This window comes from Aptenodytes patagonicus, chromosome 4, assembly GCF_965638725.1.
Source record: "Aptenodytes patagonicus chromosome 4, bAptPat1.pri.cur, whole genome shotgun sequence".
Lineage (NCBI taxonomy): Eukaryota > Metazoa > Chordata > Aves > Sphenisciformes > Spheniscidae > Aptenodytes > Aptenodytes patagonicus.
The window spans coordinates 21,146,981-21,168,804 of NC_134952.1; the positions used below are offsets into that span (position 1 = coordinate 21,146,981).

At 37.3% G+C, this 21,824-nt stretch overlaps 1 protein-coding gene across 2 annotated transcripts in view; it reads left to right on the top strand.

Annotated features, from left to right (window-relative positions):
* Nucleotides 1-21,824, top strand: part of STIM2 (stromal interaction molecule 2) — a 70,967-nt gene that overhangs the window by 41,736 nt on the left and 7,407 nt on the right. For both annotated transcript variants that reach the window (XM_076336068.1, XM_076336069.1), the window contains exons 3-8: nucleotides 9,401-9,515; nucleotides 17,402-17,513; nucleotides 18,192-18,307; nucleotides 19,690-19,867; nucleotides 20,780-20,957; nucleotides 21,563-21,730. In XM_076336068.1, the coding sequence (XP_076192183.1) occupies nucleotides 9,401-9,515; nucleotides 17,402-17,513; nucleotides 18,192-18,307; nucleotides 19,690-19,867; nucleotides 20,780-20,957; nucleotides 21,563-21,730 (867 nt within the window). The remainder of the gene's footprint in view (nucleotides 1-9,400; nucleotides 9,516-17,401; nucleotides 17,514-18,191; nucleotides 18,308-19,689; nucleotides 19,868-20,779; nucleotides 20,958-21,562; nucleotides 21,731-21,824) is intronic.

Consider the following 21,824-nt stretch of genomic DNA (forward strand, 5'->3'; position numbering starts at 1 on the left):
ACTGGATCTTTACCATAATCTTAAAAGATCTGACATTTTAACCACAGTTACGTAGTTACCTGATTATGGTAGGTCTGAATATATACTAAATATGTCCTAATATACACTATTTCAAAACCAGATTTATGGGTTTTTTCTGTTACAGTAGGTAATGCTGCTTGTTTTGATTAAGAATGAGGACTGATAATTAAAAAAACCCCAACTTTATTAGAAGTAAAGCTTACATGAAATACAGGGATTTTACTCAACAGCAGGGTAGTGGATTTCCCACTTCATGCTGCGTGGTTTTTGCTTGCAAGACTCCTGGAAGAGCAGTATATTGAATATGTTGATTAGATACTCATTGGCTTTTTATTTGGCAGGAAGAATGTGACAATGCACAATAACTTTCTGCTGTTTTACGAGCACTAAAACAGTGTTACAAATTACAAGTGTATATTTACACCAAGGAAGGAAGATCTTGTAAATAAGTTATTTTGAGAGGGGAAGGTAACAAGAGCTAAAGATGTTGAACTATTTAACTGTTTTAATTTGCTAATCCAGTTGAGAACTCCCAACAGTGATTCCAGACACTTCATCTGCACACCGTCTATTATTTTTCCTCATGTTCCTCATGCCCTGTTTTATGCTGTAGTTTTGTTTTTCCTCTGTGAAGTGAAGACTGACATAAAATCATTCTGTAGAGGATGTAAGAAAACTGGAACTTTTAGAAGAAACTTTTTATTTCCTCAAAAATTGTCTGATACTGGAAGTCTTTTGGATCTACCTTGTGTGGACTGGAAAGAAGCTTGTATTTGAACCTGATGAAATTGATGTGGGGAAACGTGGTCTAAATTTTTAGCACGGGATTTATTAGTCATTGAAACACACGAAGGATTTGTTGAAGTCTTCTAAGGAAGATAGAGGGACTCTAGTTTGAGCACGGACTGGTTTTTTTTTTTTGTTTTTTTTTTTTTGCTTATTCTTTGGTCTGTTACCTAGGTTAGACTAGATGGTATAACTTAAGAGATTTACGAAGATGAAAGAACTTGAACTTTTAAATTTGGTGGAATATACTTTTCTAATTCTAGTTATTACAAAATACTTGAAAAAAGAGCTTTTGTCATAGCTACTCATATGTTTGAATTTTTTTTGCATTCAGGATTCACATAACTTTCTAATACTTGCCCTTAATTTTCAGTGTAGAATTATGTACTCCAAAACAAGAAGCATAACTTAAAAAAAAAAAAATAAAAAAAAAAATTGGTTTGGATAATAAATCTGTGTCATACTTCAGAGTGTGCTTTACTGTGCAGTTACTAATTTCTGTAAAGTAGGCTATCACAGTGTGAAAACCAGAGTGTATGGTACAGCAGAGAAGAGAAAAAAGGAAGGATGTGGAAAAAGACTATACTTACCATTATGGCAGGCTAATATGAATTTCTCTATCAAATCTAGCTCCTGCTATTGTTACTTTATTATTAACATACAAAAGATTACAATTTTTTAAACTGGTTTAAAGAGGTAGGCTGTAAAAGGGTAGGTGAAGGGGAGAACATATTACTAACTGAGGTTTTAGTCATGTGTTGTGGGAGGCTATCTGCCTCAGGAAGCATCTGTTGCACCACATGTACGTGACTCGTTTTAATGATGAAGAGGCACAAGCAGTAAGACAGACTTATCATATGTTCACTATTTACATAGGTTTTTCCTGTTTCCAAAGAACCTCTATATGTAGATCCTACATTAAGTCATTTCCTCAAGGAATCTCTCCACAGAAATAGAATAAATTTGATGTTTTTGAAATATTAATATCTTACTGTGTGTCTAATGTCAGACAAAGCTAATGGCATGAATTTACAGCTTTGCGTGGGATCTTTGGATAGATCACTTCATATCTTGATATTTTGTTTGAGTTTTTTTTGCGTGCACTTGCTTAATTACTTAACAAAAAAACCCAGCTCAACAAACCCCACACAAAACCACCAAAAAAAAAGAGACAAAAACCACTGTGTAGTGAGGAAGAGACTGCAGTATTGAAAGCAAGAAACGATCAGGGAATGGCTTTTAACAGTGTGGTCAAAGAAGTTGGAATCTCAGGGGTGATATGCAGAAGTGCCTGACTTAAAATGTTCTCCGGAGGCAAGAATCAGAAAGAATCTAGCTTTAGTGGCCTAGAACAGGGAGGATGATTGTCTTCTGTACAGTGATTAACGCAGAAAAAGTAGCTAGTATGATCTGATCAGGAATAGCAATAGTAATACAGCGCTTTGGCTATAGGAAGTTTGACAGGGGCAGAATATTTGACAGCTCAAGGTCTTCCTTTGAAGTGACCATTTCTGAACGGATGGGCTCTGTGAAGCTATTGTTTAAGGGCTTGAGGTCATATTTGCATCTTGGATGCAAAAATCCAAGAGAGGTGGAACAAACATAATGTCCGAGAGAGTACGCTGTGTTTTTTGAGAGAAAATGAAGAGGTGGAGTCTAAAAAAGAAAAAAAAGTCAAAGGAAGAATCCAGAAGGAAATAAAAATGGAGAAGATACAGAGGTCAAGTGTAAACAACTCAGTTAAAAATAAGTAATTTATAGAACTGGGGTGAGTTCAGAAATGTATGCTTCAGTATACTCTCCCTTTAGTGCTGATTTGTGATTAAAGGTTTTATAATAAAGGAGAACCGATTCATGCTCTTATTACTTATTTTTATTATGTAATTAATTTGCTAGTCATATTCTTGGTTGTTTATGCTTCCTTTTAGCAGTTAAAATGGTACATGCATCTGTACATCACAATTTATTTTACAAGCTTGCTAAATTAAAATATTATGCATTAGTATTACTATTTTAGGAGAATCTGGAGAAATAAAATTTAATGTGTAACTTTTCAACATGAAATTATTTTGTGAATTACTCCTGAAGTAGAGCTGACTACTCAGTTTGTGTAAAGATGAGATGGTGAAAGAAGTCTGTGGATATCTTTGTTCTGTAATTCCTTGAGAGAGAGCAAAAAATGAATGAAACATGATTTACTAGTTTGGACCAGAGACCTATTCATTTCAATAAGCTGTTCTGGACAGTAGTGAGTACTAAATACTACAGGCAAAATTGCAAGAAATTCCATGACAGGAAATCCTGAAGAACTAGATGCCAGGATAGTGTGGTGCTCCCGTTTTAAATGTGTATGATTTGGATATTAGGAACATAAAAAGTGTGAGGTGGAAAAACACTTTCAGAATTTAACATTAAACTCAGGATGACTCTTAAGTGAATAGCCCTTCTGTATTCTTGAACAAAAGCAAATTTATGCGCAGAATTTCTCTTCCTTTTGATTGTTACATCTTGGAGGGAGTAAAGATTTAGCAGAAGAGGGTTTTTTTGGGGGGAAGTACAGCTGTGTATGGAACGGATGTTAAAAAAATAATGGATGACTGTTCAAAAGCTTGATCTCCCTTTGTTTAGTGCATCTTGGCACCTCGTTAAACTTCAGGAGCCTACCCCAGGTGTTATAATTTTAGCTGGGAGAGGTTCTGCTATAGATTGAGCCCTTGCTTCATTTTGTTGTCTGCAAATATACGCTCAGCAAGATGTTAAAAGTCCTTTAAAGTTCCCTTAGTATTCTGGTTTCATCCTTATCATTTATATAATAAAGGTCCTTACACTGGTGTTCATATTTGTGTAAAGTAGCTTATACTTCAGTGTCAGCCGGTTAGGCAAAATTCTGTGTGGTAAAGAAATACCTGCTGCAGTGGTTCAGAAACTGAAAACACTCTTAAGAGTTTTGCATAATACTGGGATGCCTCCTGAGCGTGTTTTACATCTCACTGTGAAAGAACGTTCTGTTACAAACATTGATCTTTCAAACGAGTATTTTGAGCTTCCTAACCAGCGTAGCAAACCTTTTCCCCCAAAGCTGTTGGGTTACTTCGATTCCCTGAGTTTTAGATCTGTTAATAGAGGTCTTTTTTGCATTTAATTTTATCATTCAACTGCTAATGTATTTGTCCCTAGGCAGAGTGTCTTTTAGCCTCCTGAAGTTTTGTAAGCAACTCTGAGCATGTCTACGCAGTCTATTTTTTCAGAGCAGGATAGGTAGGAGCCAGGTCTTGCCTGAAAACATCATGACTGTGTTAGTCTACAACTGTGCCTGTGCAAAGAAGTCCTGGAGAGAGGCAGCATGTGTTTTCGTGGGTACGGTTGCATAGAAACCTGTTCCAATGTGATTTGGATCAGACCTACCTCATGCCTTGCCTCGTTGGAGGTACTTAAGCTAATATGTAGCTGTCTGCACCTGTTTATGTAGCACTGCAGGCATTTAGTCCTGCTACAATGAAATACCCCTTGGAAATTCTAACTTGGCTTTGAAGAGATTGCAAAGTTTGCTTTGCAGTAGAACAGCTACAGTTTTGTTTTGAGCTGCAATAATCTTTTTCAATAGAATTTGTAGATTACTTAAGATACACTTGGTAACACTTTCACAGCTATGTCCTACAGTTTTCTAGTAATGTTTCTATTATGCTTAAATATGTTTTCTTGTTTTACTGTGTAACATCTCTAGAAGCCATTTCTATAGGGTGGGCAGTTGTGAATGCTGTCATACCTGAATCACAGTATGTTGCCTTTTAAAAGCACACTCGCCATCCTAACTTGGTCAATAAGTGGGACATTGTAATAGCTGCAATGAGTCTGGTAGCAGTAGGTGGGAGGGAATGTACTAAAAGGCTGTCTAACAGTGACCGGCTGTATCTGAAGGTAGGATTATAGGAAAACTGAAGTTGTAACTTTTGCGGGTTTTCTTTTGAAGGAATAAAACTGAAGGAAATAACACTGTTTAAGGAACAGATGCTCAAGAAATACAGTAATACTTAGCCAGGAGATGTTACTAATTGCTCTTAAAGTAAACTTGTCAGTTAGAGAGTCTATTTTAAGTTGGTGAAACTGAAAATCATAAACTTGAGCCTTCACCCAGAACGAAATATAAACATAGCATATGAGTACTTCCTTCTGCAGTTAGTGAGTGTGGTTAATTTTACTTTTTCACTGGTGTTTGCAAAAGTATGCAATTGTTCATTTGCTCCTCAAAGAGCAAGCATCTTTTGCAACTTAGCATGTTTTAACTTTTTGTATTGTTGCATGTGGCTTTAGTTTGTAAGTGCTCCCTCCATGTCAAACTGGTATTGGATTTTGGCATGTCTTTTTTCCTCTTTTGGAAGGGTCAGAATTTTTTGTTGTTGTTGGGGTTTTTTTTGTTTGTTTCTTACTTCAGGTTAGTTTTTGGTTATGAGTTGACTGGCTTTTGGTGAATGTTACAGTACTAAAGGCTTTCTGAAGAGGGAGGAAGGTTGTGGCATACCTGACCTTGTAACTCTTTTCCAGGGCTCCACAAGTCCTGTCCCCTCCAGGGAGGAGAGAGTTTCCTCTCCACCTATTACACTGCTGAACCTTGGACTTTGGGATGTGAGTCTTTGTAGAGGCACAGTTGTTATAGTACTTTTGGAATCAAACCTCCAGTTTTGAGTCTAGGTGTGGTGTTTTTTTACTCTCTACTTGTTTTTGAAGTAACTACTTTGACAAATGATTTTTTTGTTTCACACAGGTTTTAGGTAACTTATCTGCTGCTTTCTTGGTTTCAACTTTGTAGTCTTAAAAGGCCTTCTCCCTCTTGAGTAATTATGTTGGCTAAGATATTCCTTAGATGTTTTTTGTTAGATCTTACTCTTTTAACCTCCCTAGAGTTATTTTTCTAACCTTTTCTTTGTATACTTAATGACCAGGACAACAGAAGAGAGATTAGCTGCCATGACAAGGAACAGAAAAATCCTCTCTTTGTACCAGAGTTGTTCTGGTTTTATGGCTTGCTTGAATTTAGGACACAGTTCCTTTTCTTAAAGGAGAACTTCCATATTAGGCCAGTTTTGAAACAAAGATCTTTTGTTTAAAAGAAAGATATTTGATGTCACATATCTCTTCATTAGTAAATCCATTCATTCTTTGAAATGTGATGGCCTCTTTCTAGCTATGCACACTGTAACTTTACCGTTGTGACCACCCGGTGCTAGAGAACCTCGTTGAGGAAGCAGTCGTGGTTATTCTCACAGGATCTGGGAGCAACATGGGTAGGACTGAGCAGAAGAGGGGCTCTTTTCTTTTCTTGAAGAAATTCTCATAAATGCATAATCTCTCCCTCTGAGCAGTAACTGCGTACTGATTACTAAATGCAAACGGCTTACAAGTTTGTGTGTTGACAGTACCTTTTTAAAAAAGGGACTTAGTCAAATATGCTAAACAGTCTCTCAGTATAAACCAGATCTTTTCCACTGTCGTCCTTTTCTCCTGGGAAACGTTGTGCTTCGAACTTGGATTTGTTTTCTGTATTTGTGATGAAATTTGAAATCAGGCTTTTCATTTTTTCCCCCCTCAACTTGTTAGCGTAGCCGGCTGTGCTCCAGCAGTGTGTTGAGAACGTGAATTCATATGTTAACTCTTGCTCCCTCTGCGGGCTCCATAGCAGAACGACATGAAATGCTGCAAGTTTTCCATAAACTGTTGCTTGCATTGCTTATCTGGGTGCCAAGGTAACCTATGTCCATCCCATTTTTAAAATCAGAACACTTTTTCTTACAGTAGCTTATAGTGCTTTGGGGTGAGATGTAACCCATTGAAGCTTTTCTGTTTACCATTTGGCATCTTCTCTTCTTTATTCTTAACCCTGTATGTAGTATTGTTAACAGCAATTCAGATTTTCCTTGACAGCACCTGTAACTGTTCAAACGTTCTCGTCCTAAAGTATTTTACAACCTTTGCTGACAACTAGCAGTAAAGATAGAAGCAAGTTTATTTCTTGTGAACAAAACTGGTCTGAGGTATGAGTTTTAGCTAAGGAGATGCAAAGTGTGCTGAAACCTTCACATGCAGCATATATTCCATTCTGTTCCGCTTCAGAAACTTGATTGGCTTACGACATTTGTTTTAAAAAACCAAATGTCCACGCCTGACATTTGGAGTCTCGCAAGGGCAGTGCACCAGTCACTAGAAAGCTGAACAGTGAGTGTAACATGTATCTTAACCCCCATATGAAGGGAGATAGTCTTTACAGGGTGGGACCTATAATAAATTTTTCTGTCTCTTTAGTACATTTTTCACAAGTTCCCAAAAGACACGTTGGGGATGGTAGTTGATAGAAGGTACTTGTAGTCTGAAGGGAAAAGGCGAGGTGGGCAAACATCAGTTCTTTCCTGCTGCTCCAACTGTGAGACTGTACTTTAATCTGGAATGGCTTAGAGACATTAGTGAATAAGAAGATTTTTTTTGTTTTCTTATTGTTTGGTTCCTTTTCTTCAGTTTACCCTTTAATAAATGTGGAGTGGGAACAAATAAGATAATCCGCCTTTGATTGCACATTGCATGTTAGCTGTGGAAATTACCAGCTTCGTGGTAGTTGTGCCAATTTGGGAAGTACTCAGAGTTCACGCTTGGACTATGGCATATGCAGCAGAGGTTATGCAGCAGATATTTTTACATTTGCTACATTTAGTACATTAACATATAGTTACAGCAATCAGTCCTTTTCTGTGCTTATTGTACCTTTTTACAGTTGCTGGTCCATGGTGTTTCAGAAGTTCTGTAATTAACTCTGCCCCAACAGGCTGCTATTTTCAATTGTTCTCATATATTTCATAAATTTCTCCTATATTTCTCATGTATATATGTGGTGTGTATATGTATCTGTATTTATGCCTTTCTCATATACATAAGGAAGAAGAGTTAAAAATGCTTGTGCAATTTGTATGGGCTAAATGGAACTATTTTAGGAATCAAAAGGCTTTAGAAAGCTAATGTCTGACAATCAAAAAAGTTTTGAAGTGGTAGGTGAATGAGAGAAGGTTTGCATCCAATCTGTATTTGGAACCAAAAGACATGTACGGCTTTATGATTGGATTAGGGAAGGCAACTAGTACTTTATCCCCATTTTAGCAGTTAGAGGAGAAACTTGAATCCCTTCCCATGGTTTTTAGATTCCCTTACTTCATTCTTACTAGGAATTTTTTAATAAGGGGTAATTGATAAGTGTTATCTTTTTCTTGTATATTTCTGCTATCATACACTGTCTCTTGTTACTAAGAGTTAATATTATGGTTTAACACTGACTACTTTTCAGTCTTTCCTGCAGTTTCTTGAATGACATAATCTCTAGATTTGTTAGAAATGGGGCCTATGCAGGAAGCTCTGCAGATAAATTATTACCAGGACTAAATTTTAAGAAGTGGGGTCTTCTGCAGTGCATCGTTAGCTTGGCCTTCTTCCTCACTTCTGCTTGAAGTGGTGATGATATATGACCAGCCACATAAAAAGCTGGTTTTTGAGTTAGCTGTCATGACTATCTATAGCTGTTTTTGTTTGAGCAGCTTTATCCTTCAGGAACTGAAGAAAGCAAGCAATCTGCTGTGGAGGATTACTTAGCTCTCATGTTAGTTTTCTGGTAACACTAAGGTGTCCACCCACAAAGACTGCTCATGCTGTGCTTTTAGGGACTGATATCTATGAAAGGTTTCCACTATTAATGGAAGGTAGTTTGCTAACTAGTGTTCCAACTTTTCTAGGCCTGTGTGAAATAAAAATAAAATGGGTTTTACAGTTCCATGCTTTTTTTTTTTCTTGTACGTATGTGGAGAACCCCTTTGTAGTGACTTGTGAAATACTGGTACAACACTGCTATGTGTGACATGATTGCAGGACCTTCCTTTTTATCATGTTTACTAAAAGGCAAAGCGTGGTATTTTGACATAGGCTTCCTATTAATTACTGAGAATGAAACAGCTTTGTGTAATGCTTCTGTGCTTGGAGTGTAACCACTGCGGAATGATTAGCAAGAGGAAAATTGGCCCTAAGATGCCTTCTGTTTAATTTCATGAAATAGAAGTCAAATTTTTGTTGTCCAATTAAAAGACTTTAGTAATACTTAGTCAAAACCTTTCTCTCATCCCTCAAGCAGTTGCATTTAACTGGTATAGCAGGATTCAGGTATTACTCATCCATAAAGGACTGGCACATTTTCAAATCTTGCATGGTCTTATCTTCAGGTAGGTGAAGTTGGTTAAATGCGTTCAGAATAGAGAAGTACGCCCTGTGACTTGTGTGGTGCATTCTTGTAATCCCTGTAAATCTAAGGCATACTAATAATGTTGTTAAATCTACTATACTACCAACTGCACCTTCAGTTTTCCTAGGATTTAATCATTGTGAAAATCAAATCATGTAAGAGTGTTTAACTTGTTTTCTGACTGTTTGATGTAGTCAGCTTACATGAATTGTGTGCTGCTTGCATGGGGAAGGGATAGCAAAGATTCTCCTCTGCCTGATTTCCTTGTAGTTTCTGTTTAGAAATTGTTATTTTGGCATTTAAGATGGTGTTTTTCCTTTTCTTCAGTTTCTGAGGGAAGATATGCAATACAAGGATGCCTCTAATAAACATAGTCACCTGCACAGAGAAGACAAACATATCACCATTGAGGATCTGTGGAAACGCTGGAAAACATCTGAAGGTAGGTAAAGAAGAGTAGCTAAAAATGATGGTGGTTATTGAAATAGACATAATTCAACGATTTTTCCACCAAGTCGTTTACAGTAGTAAATGGATGACCTCTTTTAAAGCATCTTCATGAATCCGTTTTGGTGCTGTTATTTATAGGCGTACGTAAACCTGACTAAAAACTCATTCAGTCCAGCTAGTGTTAATTTCCTCTTGACGTGCTGGGTGTATTGTAAGTAAAGTAAGCTAGCTTACACACTTATCAGTATGAGGTTGTAATTTACAAAGGTGACTGTTGCAAGCGCGTAATTCCAGATAAGCATGTTTTTAATTTAGTAAGCCCTAAAGGCTGCTGTCAAGCTGTTTTTAAACATTTATTATACTTTGTATTAAGTGGAAAGTCCAATGTGCTTGCACTTTGATGTAAACTTTCTTTGTGCTATGAAGAGCCAGAATTATTAGTCCAAAGCATTTTGGAAAATCTCTGTAAACTTGGGATACAGGAAAATGGACTGAGAACCTAACACCACCATCCCTCCCCGATGTTGATTTGAATGAAATAAGTTGAGCCAAATACTCTAAATATCAAAAGACAGTACTTAATGAGCAGTACAGTGTTCATTGCCAAATATGGTCCAGGATGTAGTGATTAAAAAAAGAAATTTCCAGAGATCTGGAATTTTAGTTGTTAGGAGAAAAATACTTGGTTTTTGTCCACACCATTCAGAAGGTGTTGTGCTAATGGTGAGCGTATAGAGATCTAAAAGTTGGTATTAGTAAAACAACTAAAAGTAGGAACAAAATTGGAATGAAACTAGGAACATGCCATTGGTTCGTTCAGCTGATGTAGGAAGTCATTTAAGTGCGGTCTGAGGTAATATATTGGTGGTTTGCTGCGTAGTAAATGTCTTAAGTTTTAACCAGCGATTTTTAGCCTCATCTCTTATTCTGTAAATATTCTGTAAATGCTTATTCAGTAAAGATCTTGTTCAGTGAAAACATTGCAACTGAATTATCAGAGAAAATTATCTCCATACAATTGTTTGTCTAACTTATGAGTAACTCTTCAAAAATTTAGGCTATAGTGATATCAGAAGTATCTAATTTGTCTATTGTGTATATCTTTGTTTCAGTTTTCTTGAATGTAGTGATCATTGTGAGTAAGACTCAGAATATTTTGAGAGGAATGTCTGGTCTTATTGTGTCTGCTTATAATGGCTTTACTGTGCATCCTGTTGAGGAAACTAAAGTTGCACCACAGGGAGGCCCTTAGAATGAGACTCCCAAGCAGTGTTAACAGTGATCTGGTGACTGTTAGAAAGCATGAAGCCTCTCAAATAATAAACTACTTTCATTTAATATTAGGAAACATGGAAAATACTGCTTTCCCTTTCTAGATGTTTTAGGAATTCTGATTTATTTGTTTCTTACGTGCTGCTAGTTTATAGTACCAGTTTAATGCAATTTGACAGCATTAAACAAGAGGGTGGAAGGTAGTGTAAATGATGGTACCAGTAATTTGAAACTTCATTAAGTAGTCTGTTGAGGTGTCTGTGGTGAGAATTACAAGCTCTAATTAGTGCCCTTGACAGTGCCCATTAGTGCTTATGCAGAAATGTCTTCTGGATCTATTGCTGCTTAGTTTATGCTGAGTAGAATTGCCTTCCCATAAAGCTTGCTTTATGTGGATATTTGTCTTAAGTATTTGTCAAATAGCTTAAAGTTGCTTTCTGTTTAACATACTGATGATGTGAGACACATAAGATTTGAGGGAAGAAGCTGAAAACATGGGTATGGTAAGTGTGCTATTGCTGTTTGGTGTCTCCTTTTAGCATTAAGAAAAACAGAGGTTATTTTTAAGTAATTGCTTGAGAAGGATCTTATACAGTGAATGGAACCCTGAAGATTGGCTCCATTCAAAGCTTTAAAAATTGCCTAATAAAATAAAAAAAGCAGTTTTGGAATATTGCTTTTTAATATTTCTGGCACTGGGCAGGCTTCAGTGAGTTCTTTAGTACAAAACAAGACTGTCAGTTTAGTTGACATTACTTATGCTTTTTGTGACAGTTTAAATTTTTTAATCTCATAATGTAATTCTACAAAGAGAACTCCGTTTAGAGGAATGGCTAGGAGCTAGCATAGCTGTTTAAAGGGTAGAAAACACTGCTTTCTGAAAGCCTTCTGACTTCTATTATTATGTGTGTCTGTTCTTTAAATGTAAATGCTAGTATATGCTTGTTGTGTGGTATTTGCTTTGACTATCTCCTTTTCTTTCCAACTAAGCAGTATTTATACATATACAGAGCCTTTCAGCTATTCTAAAGTATCAAGCTTAGTAGTTTAAAATCAAGGGTGCATCTTCAGTATTTTTTTTCTACAAAGGCCTTGAAGAGGTGTTAGTTGTGAGTGCAGCAAAGGTGACAGATGGACATTTGTTTTGATGTCTTTTTGAATACCAGTCTTTGTACAACTATCTTTGAAAGTTTTGTCTCAAGGGTGTCTGCCTTCTCTTTTTTTTGCCCCTCTAATGGGCTAAGATCATATGAATTTGCTGTCTAAAGAGAGATGTGTAGGTATTTAGTCTCAATAGTAAGGGAGTCTGTAAACTCGACGCAGGGCCCTTCTCTGACCTGTCATAGTGAATAGGTAGGGTGCTGCATTCTTGGTGATGTAGCTTTGTCCCTTGGGAAATGATTTTGTAGCAGAGTAAAACTGTAGTGGTCAAACCTGGAGTTCATGAATGGTTTACTATTGTCAGACTAATCTGAGTCCTACCACAAACTAGTTTTTATAAACTGCCTTAAAGCAGTTTTTCTTTACCATTATGGCATATTTGACCTTTAATGTTATAGTATGTCCTGTAGACTGCCCTATAATACAAAAAAAGCTTCTCCCTTGCCTTGTGTATTTTTTTTCTTTAACTCTTTTTCCTTCTCTGTGGTAAGTAGAAGGTGACCTGAAGTCTGGTACCTTATTTATTAGGGGATAAAGATAAAAAACGGCTTTATGTTTGTATGTGTGATCATTTGTTTTATTCTGAGGTAATTTTGCACAAGTGTTCTTGCAGCAACTGGGACTAAGCTGCATACCACAAAGGTGTTATAGTTGCCTTGCACTTTCTTAATCATTTGCTGTCTCAGGTTTTAAATATCCAGAGATTGGAAATGCATGTAAGCAGGGCTTGGCTAAGGATGAGTTCATAATGCTGCGTTCTGTTCCAGGCAAGACCAGTACAGTACTGCAGACTGGCCCTTCTGTGTGAGAGGAAACAAGAGTTGTAATGTTAAACTGTTGAAAAGATAGTCAAGGTCACCCCTCTCTTTTGCTTTTTCATGCTATTTAAAAACCTACTAGTGGCAGCATATTTCATGCTGATGTTGCTGCTGAAGGTCCTGCTAAAACAAAACTAGCTTTTGAATCCTTCTATGTGCTTGATACAGAACAATCTTGTGATTCTCTATATTGCCTGGTCAGCCTGTTCTGAACTTTTAAGCCAAGTATATTGCTGTCATTCACTCCTTGCCATGAAACACTCTTACCGAATGTAATTTGATTTCTGAAAGGAGTAGGAGGTCTATAGGAGTACTGGGACTGATACTGTAATGTTGTTTTACTTCACGCCTCCCTGCTGTGAAGCACTGTGCTACATGATAAATTTAACATGAAGAAGTGATATGTAGCTTGATCTTCTAATCAGCCATTAATGTGGGTTAACAAGGAGCAGCTTTCATACAGGGCCAGTTTGAAGCTACTTTTGCTGTCTTCACCTTCAGGCATGTTATAGCACTTTAAAAAAAAAAAAGTAAAAAAAACCCCAAACTTGTGATCTGAAATACAACAGCTGATGCAAGTCTAGAAACAGTGCTGCACTGGCATGTAAACAACTGTGGCTTCTACACCTGCCTGCCCAAGGCATGTTGCTAACATCCTCTCTCTCAAGATATCGATTTGTGAAAATAGGTGTGAGAGGGAAGGATATTATGATTAATTTTTGATGCTATATGCATTTAATTTAAAGTAATCGTCAGTTGCTACTCCACTGTCTGAAGTACTATATTCTTTTTGGGTGTTTTAAAATAAGGAAAAGTTACAACCTCAGCTAATTAGTAGGAGCTGGCACATTCTAATTGGCAATGCTGATTGAGATGAATTTCAGCTGGCCTGCTTGACTTTCAGTACACCTGGTGTATATTGCTTGTCTTGTGTAAGCTTTCAGTAAGCTTATAACTGCTTCTGCTGAAGAAAGGCCAGTTTGCTTCTCAGTACTGTATGCTGTTGTAGAATAAACATATATGTTGGTCATAAGGTCTTATTGGAGACAAGTCAAGCAATACTTCTTACCAGTATATAGTATACAGAAGATATCAACAAGAAGAAACAGTCTGAACATTTTCACTGATATAAATCAATCTCCCAGGGCTCCACTGTGGTGCTGTAGGAAAGGGAGGACAGGGTAGTTTAGGGTCTGGTTCCACCTGAAAAAGTTGGGGATTTGCAGGCATGGACACTGGAATTACGCTAATGCAGAATTAGTTTACATAACAAATGTAAATTTCTTGTGAAACATGTCCATGGGCAGAGATTCAGACCATGAAATCCCAGAATAAGAGTTGACTGTATTGATTATGCTTAGCTTAAATGGAGAGTGGTCATTTAACAGTACACAACATAGAATCATAGAATCATTTAGGTTGGAAAAGACCTCTAAGATCATCGAGTCCAACCGTAAACCTAACGCTGCCAAGTCCACCACTAAACCATGTCCCTAAGCGCCACATCTATACATCTTTTAAGTACTTCCAGGGATGGTGACTCAACCACTTCCCTGGGCAGCCTGTTCCAATGCTTGACAACCCTTTCGGTGAAGAAATTTTTCCTAATATCCGATCTAAATCTGCCCTCGCGCAACTTGAGGCTGTTGCCTCTCGTCCTATCACTTGCTACTTAGGAGAAGAGACCGACCCCCACCTTACTACAACCTCCTTTCAGGTAGTTGTAGAGAGCGATGAGGTCTCCCCTCAGCCTCCTTTTCTCCAGGCTAAACAACCCCAGTTCCCTCAGCCGCTCCTCATAAGACTTGTGCTCCAGACCTTTCACCAGCCTCGTTGCCCTTCTCTGGACACGCTCCAGCACCTCAACGCCCTTCTTGTAGTGAGGGTCCCAAAACTGAACACAGTATTCGAGGTGCAGCCTCACCAGGGCCGAGTACAGGGGCACGATCACTTCCCTACTCCTGCTGGCCACGCTATTTCTGATACAGGCCAGGATGCCATTGGCCTTCTTGGTCACCTGGGCACACTGCCGGCTCATGTTCAGCTGGCTGTCGACCAGCACCCCCAGGTCCTTTTCTGCCAGGCAGCTTTCCAGCCACTCATCCCCAAGCCTGTAGCGTTGCATGGGGTTGTTGTGGCCGAAGTGCAGGACCCGGCACTTGGCCTTGTTGAATCTTATACAGTTGGCCTCGGCCCATTGATCCAGCCTGTCCAGGTCCCTCTGCAGAGCCTTCCTACTCTCGAGCAGATCAACACTCCTGCCCAACTTGGTGTTGTCTGCAAACTTACTGAGGGTGCACTCGATCCCCTCACCCAGATCATCGATAAAGATATTGAACAAGACCGGCCCCAATACTGAGCTCTGTATACCAGATCTATATATACATAGACACATAAAAATATATGTGTATATATATAATAGTATATACATATACCAAAAAGTAATTGATATTAACTTTTATGTAAACAGGTAACAGTGTAAGAAGAATACAGAAAGTACAAGTTCTGATTCTAGTTGGGGGTAGACTTTGGTTGCTTCTTTTCACAGTTTCTGTACTAATAGAGGTATCTGATACAGTGATAGATACTGAATAGTAAAGTGGTTTTTCCTAAATATAACTGGTTTGTTTCGGGAATTTTCCTTGATATTCTATGAAGGAAACATAACACCAGTCTAAGCAGTAGGACAGATGTGATTGACTATTGTAAACAACTTCAATATGTACCTCATTTATTACATGATAATATGTTTAAAATTACTACTGAATTATAAAAAAGTACAAATTTATGTAAATTTTGACAGTGACTACAAAATACTTTCAGCAGTAGAAGTGAAACTTCTCGATATTCTTTTTTCTTTTTCTTTCTCCCCCTCAATTTATAAACTCAGTGAATTGTGTTGCTTCCGAAATTGCATGTTCTGTACTGTCAGTGGTAAAGTCTGTAGTGTGTAGTAGCTATTTTAGGTGATTTTTTTTCCTATGTCACATCAAAACAATGCTTTTGCTATGGATCAGTTTATGAACATATTTCCGGAAAGCAGTTAAGGTGATATTTTTCTGGATGATCTTACCACCCTTTTGAGATGCTTAGAATGACTTGTAAGTCTAATCACTTATTCACAAAACAGTTAAGAATCTTTGTGGTGTGAAAATGATCTGTTTACAAATAGAGCCCAGACATTTTGCATAAAAGCTTAGATTAACATGACAAAACTGAGTCTGTTGCAAGATATATACCTGGAATACCTGGAAAACAGTTTGTGACTCAAAAGCAGAGGAAGAAATAGGACAGCATGGTGGGAAGGAGGCGTACCCGTTAATACAGATAGAATACAAGTGGTTTGTATTGCAAGTTTATTTTTTTACAGCTATAAGTGGGTCTGTGAAACGTGTGCTGTCTCCAGTTATCTGGAATGATGAAAATCTGAAATGTTTAAGTTTATTTTTCAGCTATGCTGAGTGTAGGCAGGAGACCTTATTTCAGTTTCAGTGCGAACTGAAATATGAATTTGAACTCAAAAATTTTAATTGTCTGCAGCTTACCTGTCAAGCTTTCAGCAGCTCTTTCTAAAGAATCACTGTCAAAATTCACCACTGAGTATGTGTCCTTGTGATAAGGTTTCTAAAGAGATCTCTGCCCAGCGTTGTCACATGCAAGTAATTTTAGAGAGTGCAATGCTTAAAGAAAAAGATATTTGTTCATGCAAAGGTATGTCTGTCCAGAAGGAGGCTGTCACTTTATTTCTTTCATGTGCAGACAAACGTTTGCAGACTTCAGAAATGGAGAGAACAATTGCCCTTCAACTTTGTCAGTGTGAAGCTGTAAGCTGTAGCAGCTGGCCTGTAAGGGCCAGAAATGTGATTTTTTTTTTTTTTTTTTTTTGTGAAATCTATGGGCAGTATTTTCTTAGAGCATCTGTAGCTATGAAAGGTTATGTAGACTTTCGCTGTTATACAGGAAAATTGTTGATTATTCTCTACATATTTAAATAATTCTTTTTAGTGGGAATATTATTACATGTAATACAGCTGTTTTGGGCCTATTTGAGAGGTTTAATTGTCTTCCTATTAAATTTCTTCTGTCTTTCAGTATTTTCTTTCAATCTCCTCTCTTCCTTTCTTCTCTGCTCCCATTTTGTGGTTAGTAGGCATGAGCCTCTATGAAGATTCTTGTGAAAACAAGTTCTTAAGCTATCATCTTGGGAAAGATCTTGGTACATTGCCTTAAATGGTTACAGCACCTGCTGATGTGTTTAATTCGGCAAGGGTAGCAAGGACAAAAGGATTGAGGCTGAGATCAGTTTAAGTAGATAAAAGTCACGAGATGCTGTCCTGATTTAAACTAAAGCAAAACACTAAATTGTTCTGTGGAATTTTTAATAAAAAAATGTTTCTATTGGTTCCATGCTTGTTTGTGTATAGTTTGCCTAAGCTTCCTCTGAGAAGCACATAATGAAAAAGGCAAAATGCCAGAAACACCTTGGTGAATGTTAATGCTAATTTTTCTGCAATTATATTTGGCTAAACCCTCTTGCTCACTGTAACGTGCTTTTCTACTGCTTGTCTTCTATGTCTTGCTATTGATTTTTACAAAAATTAAAGGTAAACTGATTTTTTTCCTCCAGTTCATAACTGGACTCAAGAGGACACGCTTCAGTGGCTGTCAGAGTTTGTTGAACTGCCCCAATATGAAAAGAATTTTAGAGACAGCAATGTCAATGGAACAACACTTCCCAGGTGAACTTTTCTTCTGGATTAGTTTCAAATAATTTCCTGTAGGTTGCTACTTTAGTCTGTATGTGGGAAAAATTATGTGAACCTAAGTCTAACAAGATATGGTCAAATGCAAGAAAAGAGAAGCGTCCTTGCAGTTTTTGAAGAGCTGGTTGCATTTTTTTTTTTCTGCCAAAATATTTCAAAGTATAAATGCTTCTTGCTACTCCTTTCGTCTTAGTTTTGTTTCTTGCTCTTGAAGCTTTTATTGATGATCACATAATTCTGTATGGTAGTGAACTTTATTTTGAACAACTTTCAATCTGTTGTATGGGTATACATCAAAAACTATCTGCAGAACCCCTTTTCTTAAGCATAACTACTAAATTTGAGTATTGCATGTATTTTAGAGAGTTGGTGTCACAAGTCTGCAAATATACCATTACCTCTTTAACTGTGCTAAATGGATTTATTTCATGATTATTCCAGAAAGAAAAGAATAGGGAAATTATTTTATGTTCTTCCTTTACCACATGCTGATATGCTTTTTTTTATAGCACTACTGTCATTGCATTATATCTCTCATTCTAATTTCATAACTATAATCTATGTAACTGTGGGAAATGCTATTGATGTATTTCTTTCCATAGACTAGTTTTCAATATAGCTTGTGCAATAGGTAATGTTTTGTCTTATTAACAGGATAGCAGTAAATGAACATGCTTTCATGATCTCTCACTTGAAAATAATTGACCGGAGCCATAGACAGAAGCTTCAGCTTAAAGCCTTGGACGTTGTTTTATTTGGACCACTCACACGTTAGTAACTCTTTGGAGTTCGTTCTTATCTCTTATTTGTAAGAATTCAACAGAATATTTTCAGTGACACTTGATACTGTAGGTAGGACAGCTTATCTACTTTGTGGATGTACTGATGGATTGCTTGGCATGCATTATGGAACTGGGCAATGAATTAAAAAAAGGTTATCAAGATGCTGGGATCAGGACAAAGGTTCACTTCTGTGTGTAAGATTATGTAGAACTTTTAGTATAACCCCACTTGACAGATGGATGTTGGCTTTTGTGTCACAAGAAGTGACCTCTAAATGTTTTTGACTGTTTAAATTACACTTATAGCTAATGTTACATTCACTTCCTAATTAGCTTGGACAGCGTAAGCTGGGATGCTGAAATGAGAGGGGATGACCTTCCCCAAGGAATTAAAAAGGAGATGGTGGTGCAAATCCAGTACCAGTGTTTTTTGTGCAGACTCGAGTTTAAGTACAGTTAAATTTAATGCAGCAGTTCCACATATGACCCATTTGAGCACATGCAGACATTTTCCTTACCACATCACCAGTGGTCTGTGTGCTTGCTTGTACGCAGTTACAGATCTGTTGTGGTACTGTGCATGTCGGGTATTCCTGAACTAGGAGGCCCTTCCAGAGCTTGGTGGTCAGTTCAGAGAGTAGCGAATGACTTTGCAAAAGTCAGGCCAGATGTGAGCTGGCCTGACTGATTTGAGTTAGCCTGACACATCTGAGCTGGAGATTTTTAGGGGGAAAAAAAGCACATTGTGTTTGCATTATACCTTTAATGCTAGCAGAAACTGTCTTTTAAAAGTTTGTTTTACAAAGGTGCAAGTGACTATAAAAGTTGTACTAACAAAGAAGTGTATGTGAATCTTGGATATAGTACCTTGACCATCCAGGTTTTGCTTTTAAAAAGTGCTGCTATTAGCTACTTACCCTTTTAAAATCTACTTTATTTTGTACAAGTGCATTTTTAACTCAGCATAGGGTATTCCAGAGGGCACAGACTGGGGAGAACTTAGTCAGAAATAACTAAAGTTCCTACTGGCCTGATAAAGTGTAATTGGGGAAACTCTCTCTTAACTCATTTAAATAAAGATACAGACTATGTATTGTAAAAGTTTAGTAAGCTTTCCTCAATCAAATGTATGTTTTAGTATAGAATAAGTAGATTGTATTACAGCAGAGTTGCTTTTGTTGTATGGAAAATGCTCTGGAATCTATTTGAAAGGTTGAAAGGTAGTTGTTGGAGATGGAGATGGTTTGAGATAAATGAGCTGGAATTCTGTTTAGCATCAGGTTCTGTCACCTTTTAGGTTGTGGGGGGAAAAAAAAAGTCTATTGTCTGTATCAATGAACTAGTTAATGATCATGTTATTCTCTGCACAGGTCCCCCTCACAACTGGATGAAGGATTTTATATTAACAGTTTCTATAGTTATTGGTTTTGGAGGCTGCTGGTTTGCATATACACAGAACAGAACCTCAAGAGAACATATCACAAAAATGATGAAGGACTTAGAAAGTCTCCAAACAGCAGAGCAAAGCCTTCTTGACTTGCAGGAGAGGTATAAATCTAAAAAAGTTAATGTTTAGTTTCCTTTTGTTTTGAGGTTAAATACAAATACAGATCCTTTACAGTCATAAATTATTTGCATTAAGCTGCCTTTGGATGTTGTTCATCTTCATTTTGCAGGGAATTTGTGATTTCAGTGACGACGGGTTTTTGGGTAGAAATTGCTTCTGGGTATTTTAGCAGGCAATATGAACTTGGGGATGAAGGTAGAGAATAGAGGTTCAATCTTTTTTACCTACAGATTTAGAAGTATGTACTATTTTTTTCCATATAATTACAGTTTACTTTGGAATACTTACATACATGGAAATGAGAACGTTTCTTCTGTTTTTAAGCTCTTAAGATTGAAATGGAGCTGGGCTGATTACTTTCTATTGCTTATTCAGCAGTGTGAGAGCTGATAAGTCTTCTCTGGTGCACTTGTTAACTCAATTGCCTATAAAGATGTGTATTTTGATCTTATTACACCTTTAATGAAGGCTCACCTAAAAGTTCGCATGTTTTATCTGACATGGACATCACATTGTGTGATGTAATTGCTGCTGGTTCATGAAGCTTGCACGGTCTTTATTATCACAGAATGGTTGAGGTTGGGAGGTCATCTTGTCCAGCTCCACCTGCTCAAGCACGATCATCTAGAACAGGTTGTCCAGGACCACGTCCAGGCAGCTTCTGAATATGTCCAAGGATGGAGGCTCTACCACCTCCCTGGGCAACCTGTGCCAGTGCTCAGTCATGCTCACGCTGAAAAAGTGTTTCCTAATGTTCAGATGGAACCTCTTGTGTTTTGGTTTGTGCCCATTGCCTCTTGCCCTGTTGCTGGACACATTTTCTTCTCCCGAGGACTGCAACTTTTAACAAAAATGCTGTGTATTTTCTCATATTTTTTTGTTCAATTGTGAAGGCTTGAGAAAGCACAAGAAGAGAATAGAAATGTTGCTGTGGAAAAGCAAAATCTGGAGCGCAAAATGATGGATGAGATCAATGATGCAAAACGGGAAGCTCATCGCCTAAGGGAGTTGAGGGAGGGAGCTGAATGTGAGCTCAGCAGGCTCAAATATGCAGAGGAAGAGCTAGTACAGGTATCTGCAAACTGTTTATACTTTTAGTGTTGACTTTAAATTGGTCCTGGTTTTATTAGATCCTTAGGAGTGTTTAAAGCAGCATTTCTCTAATGCTAGATTTGAATGGAAAAATTCTAAGAGCACTTAATGATTGTCTGTCATGCTGTTATCTAGTAAAATAATCCTTTAACTATAAAAAGACATACACCTTGTATATTAGCTTATCATAATGTTGTTGGATTCATGGAAAAAAATATATGCAAAAGCTGGTTTTTTTTTCTATCTTGTTATCAGATGAGAGATAGTAGCTTTGTCTCACTCTTCTGAGTAGCAATAGATTGGATTTATTGTACTAAATAAAATGCTGTCTTACAAAAATATTTAAGCTTCAAGTTAGGGATATATATCATAGAAAAAATCTGAGTATAATATAGTATATGGAAATTCGTATGCTATATTTCAGAAATGCCTGATCTGCCTTCCTGACAGCAATTGGCACACACCAAAGCTCTGTAAAGCCTTAGTATGTTGCTGTGGGGTATGAACATGCTTATATTTCACTTTCTTCTGCTGTCAGTTCTAATCATACTCTTGGTGACACTTTTATTTCTTTTGATTGCTAGGTTCGCATGGCTTTAAAAAAAGCTGAGAAGGAGTTTGAGCTGAGAAGTAATTGGTCTGTTCCTGAAGCTTTGCAGAAGTGGCTTCAGTTAACGCATGAAGTTGAAGTACAATATTACAATATCAAAAGACAGCATGCAGAAATGCAATTAGCAATCGCCAAAGATGAGGTACTAACTCTTACTCTTCAGCTACTTAAAGACTTTTCTGATCTGTTGCTAGATATATGAAATAGTAAATACAAATTATTCAGATAAGCATTTG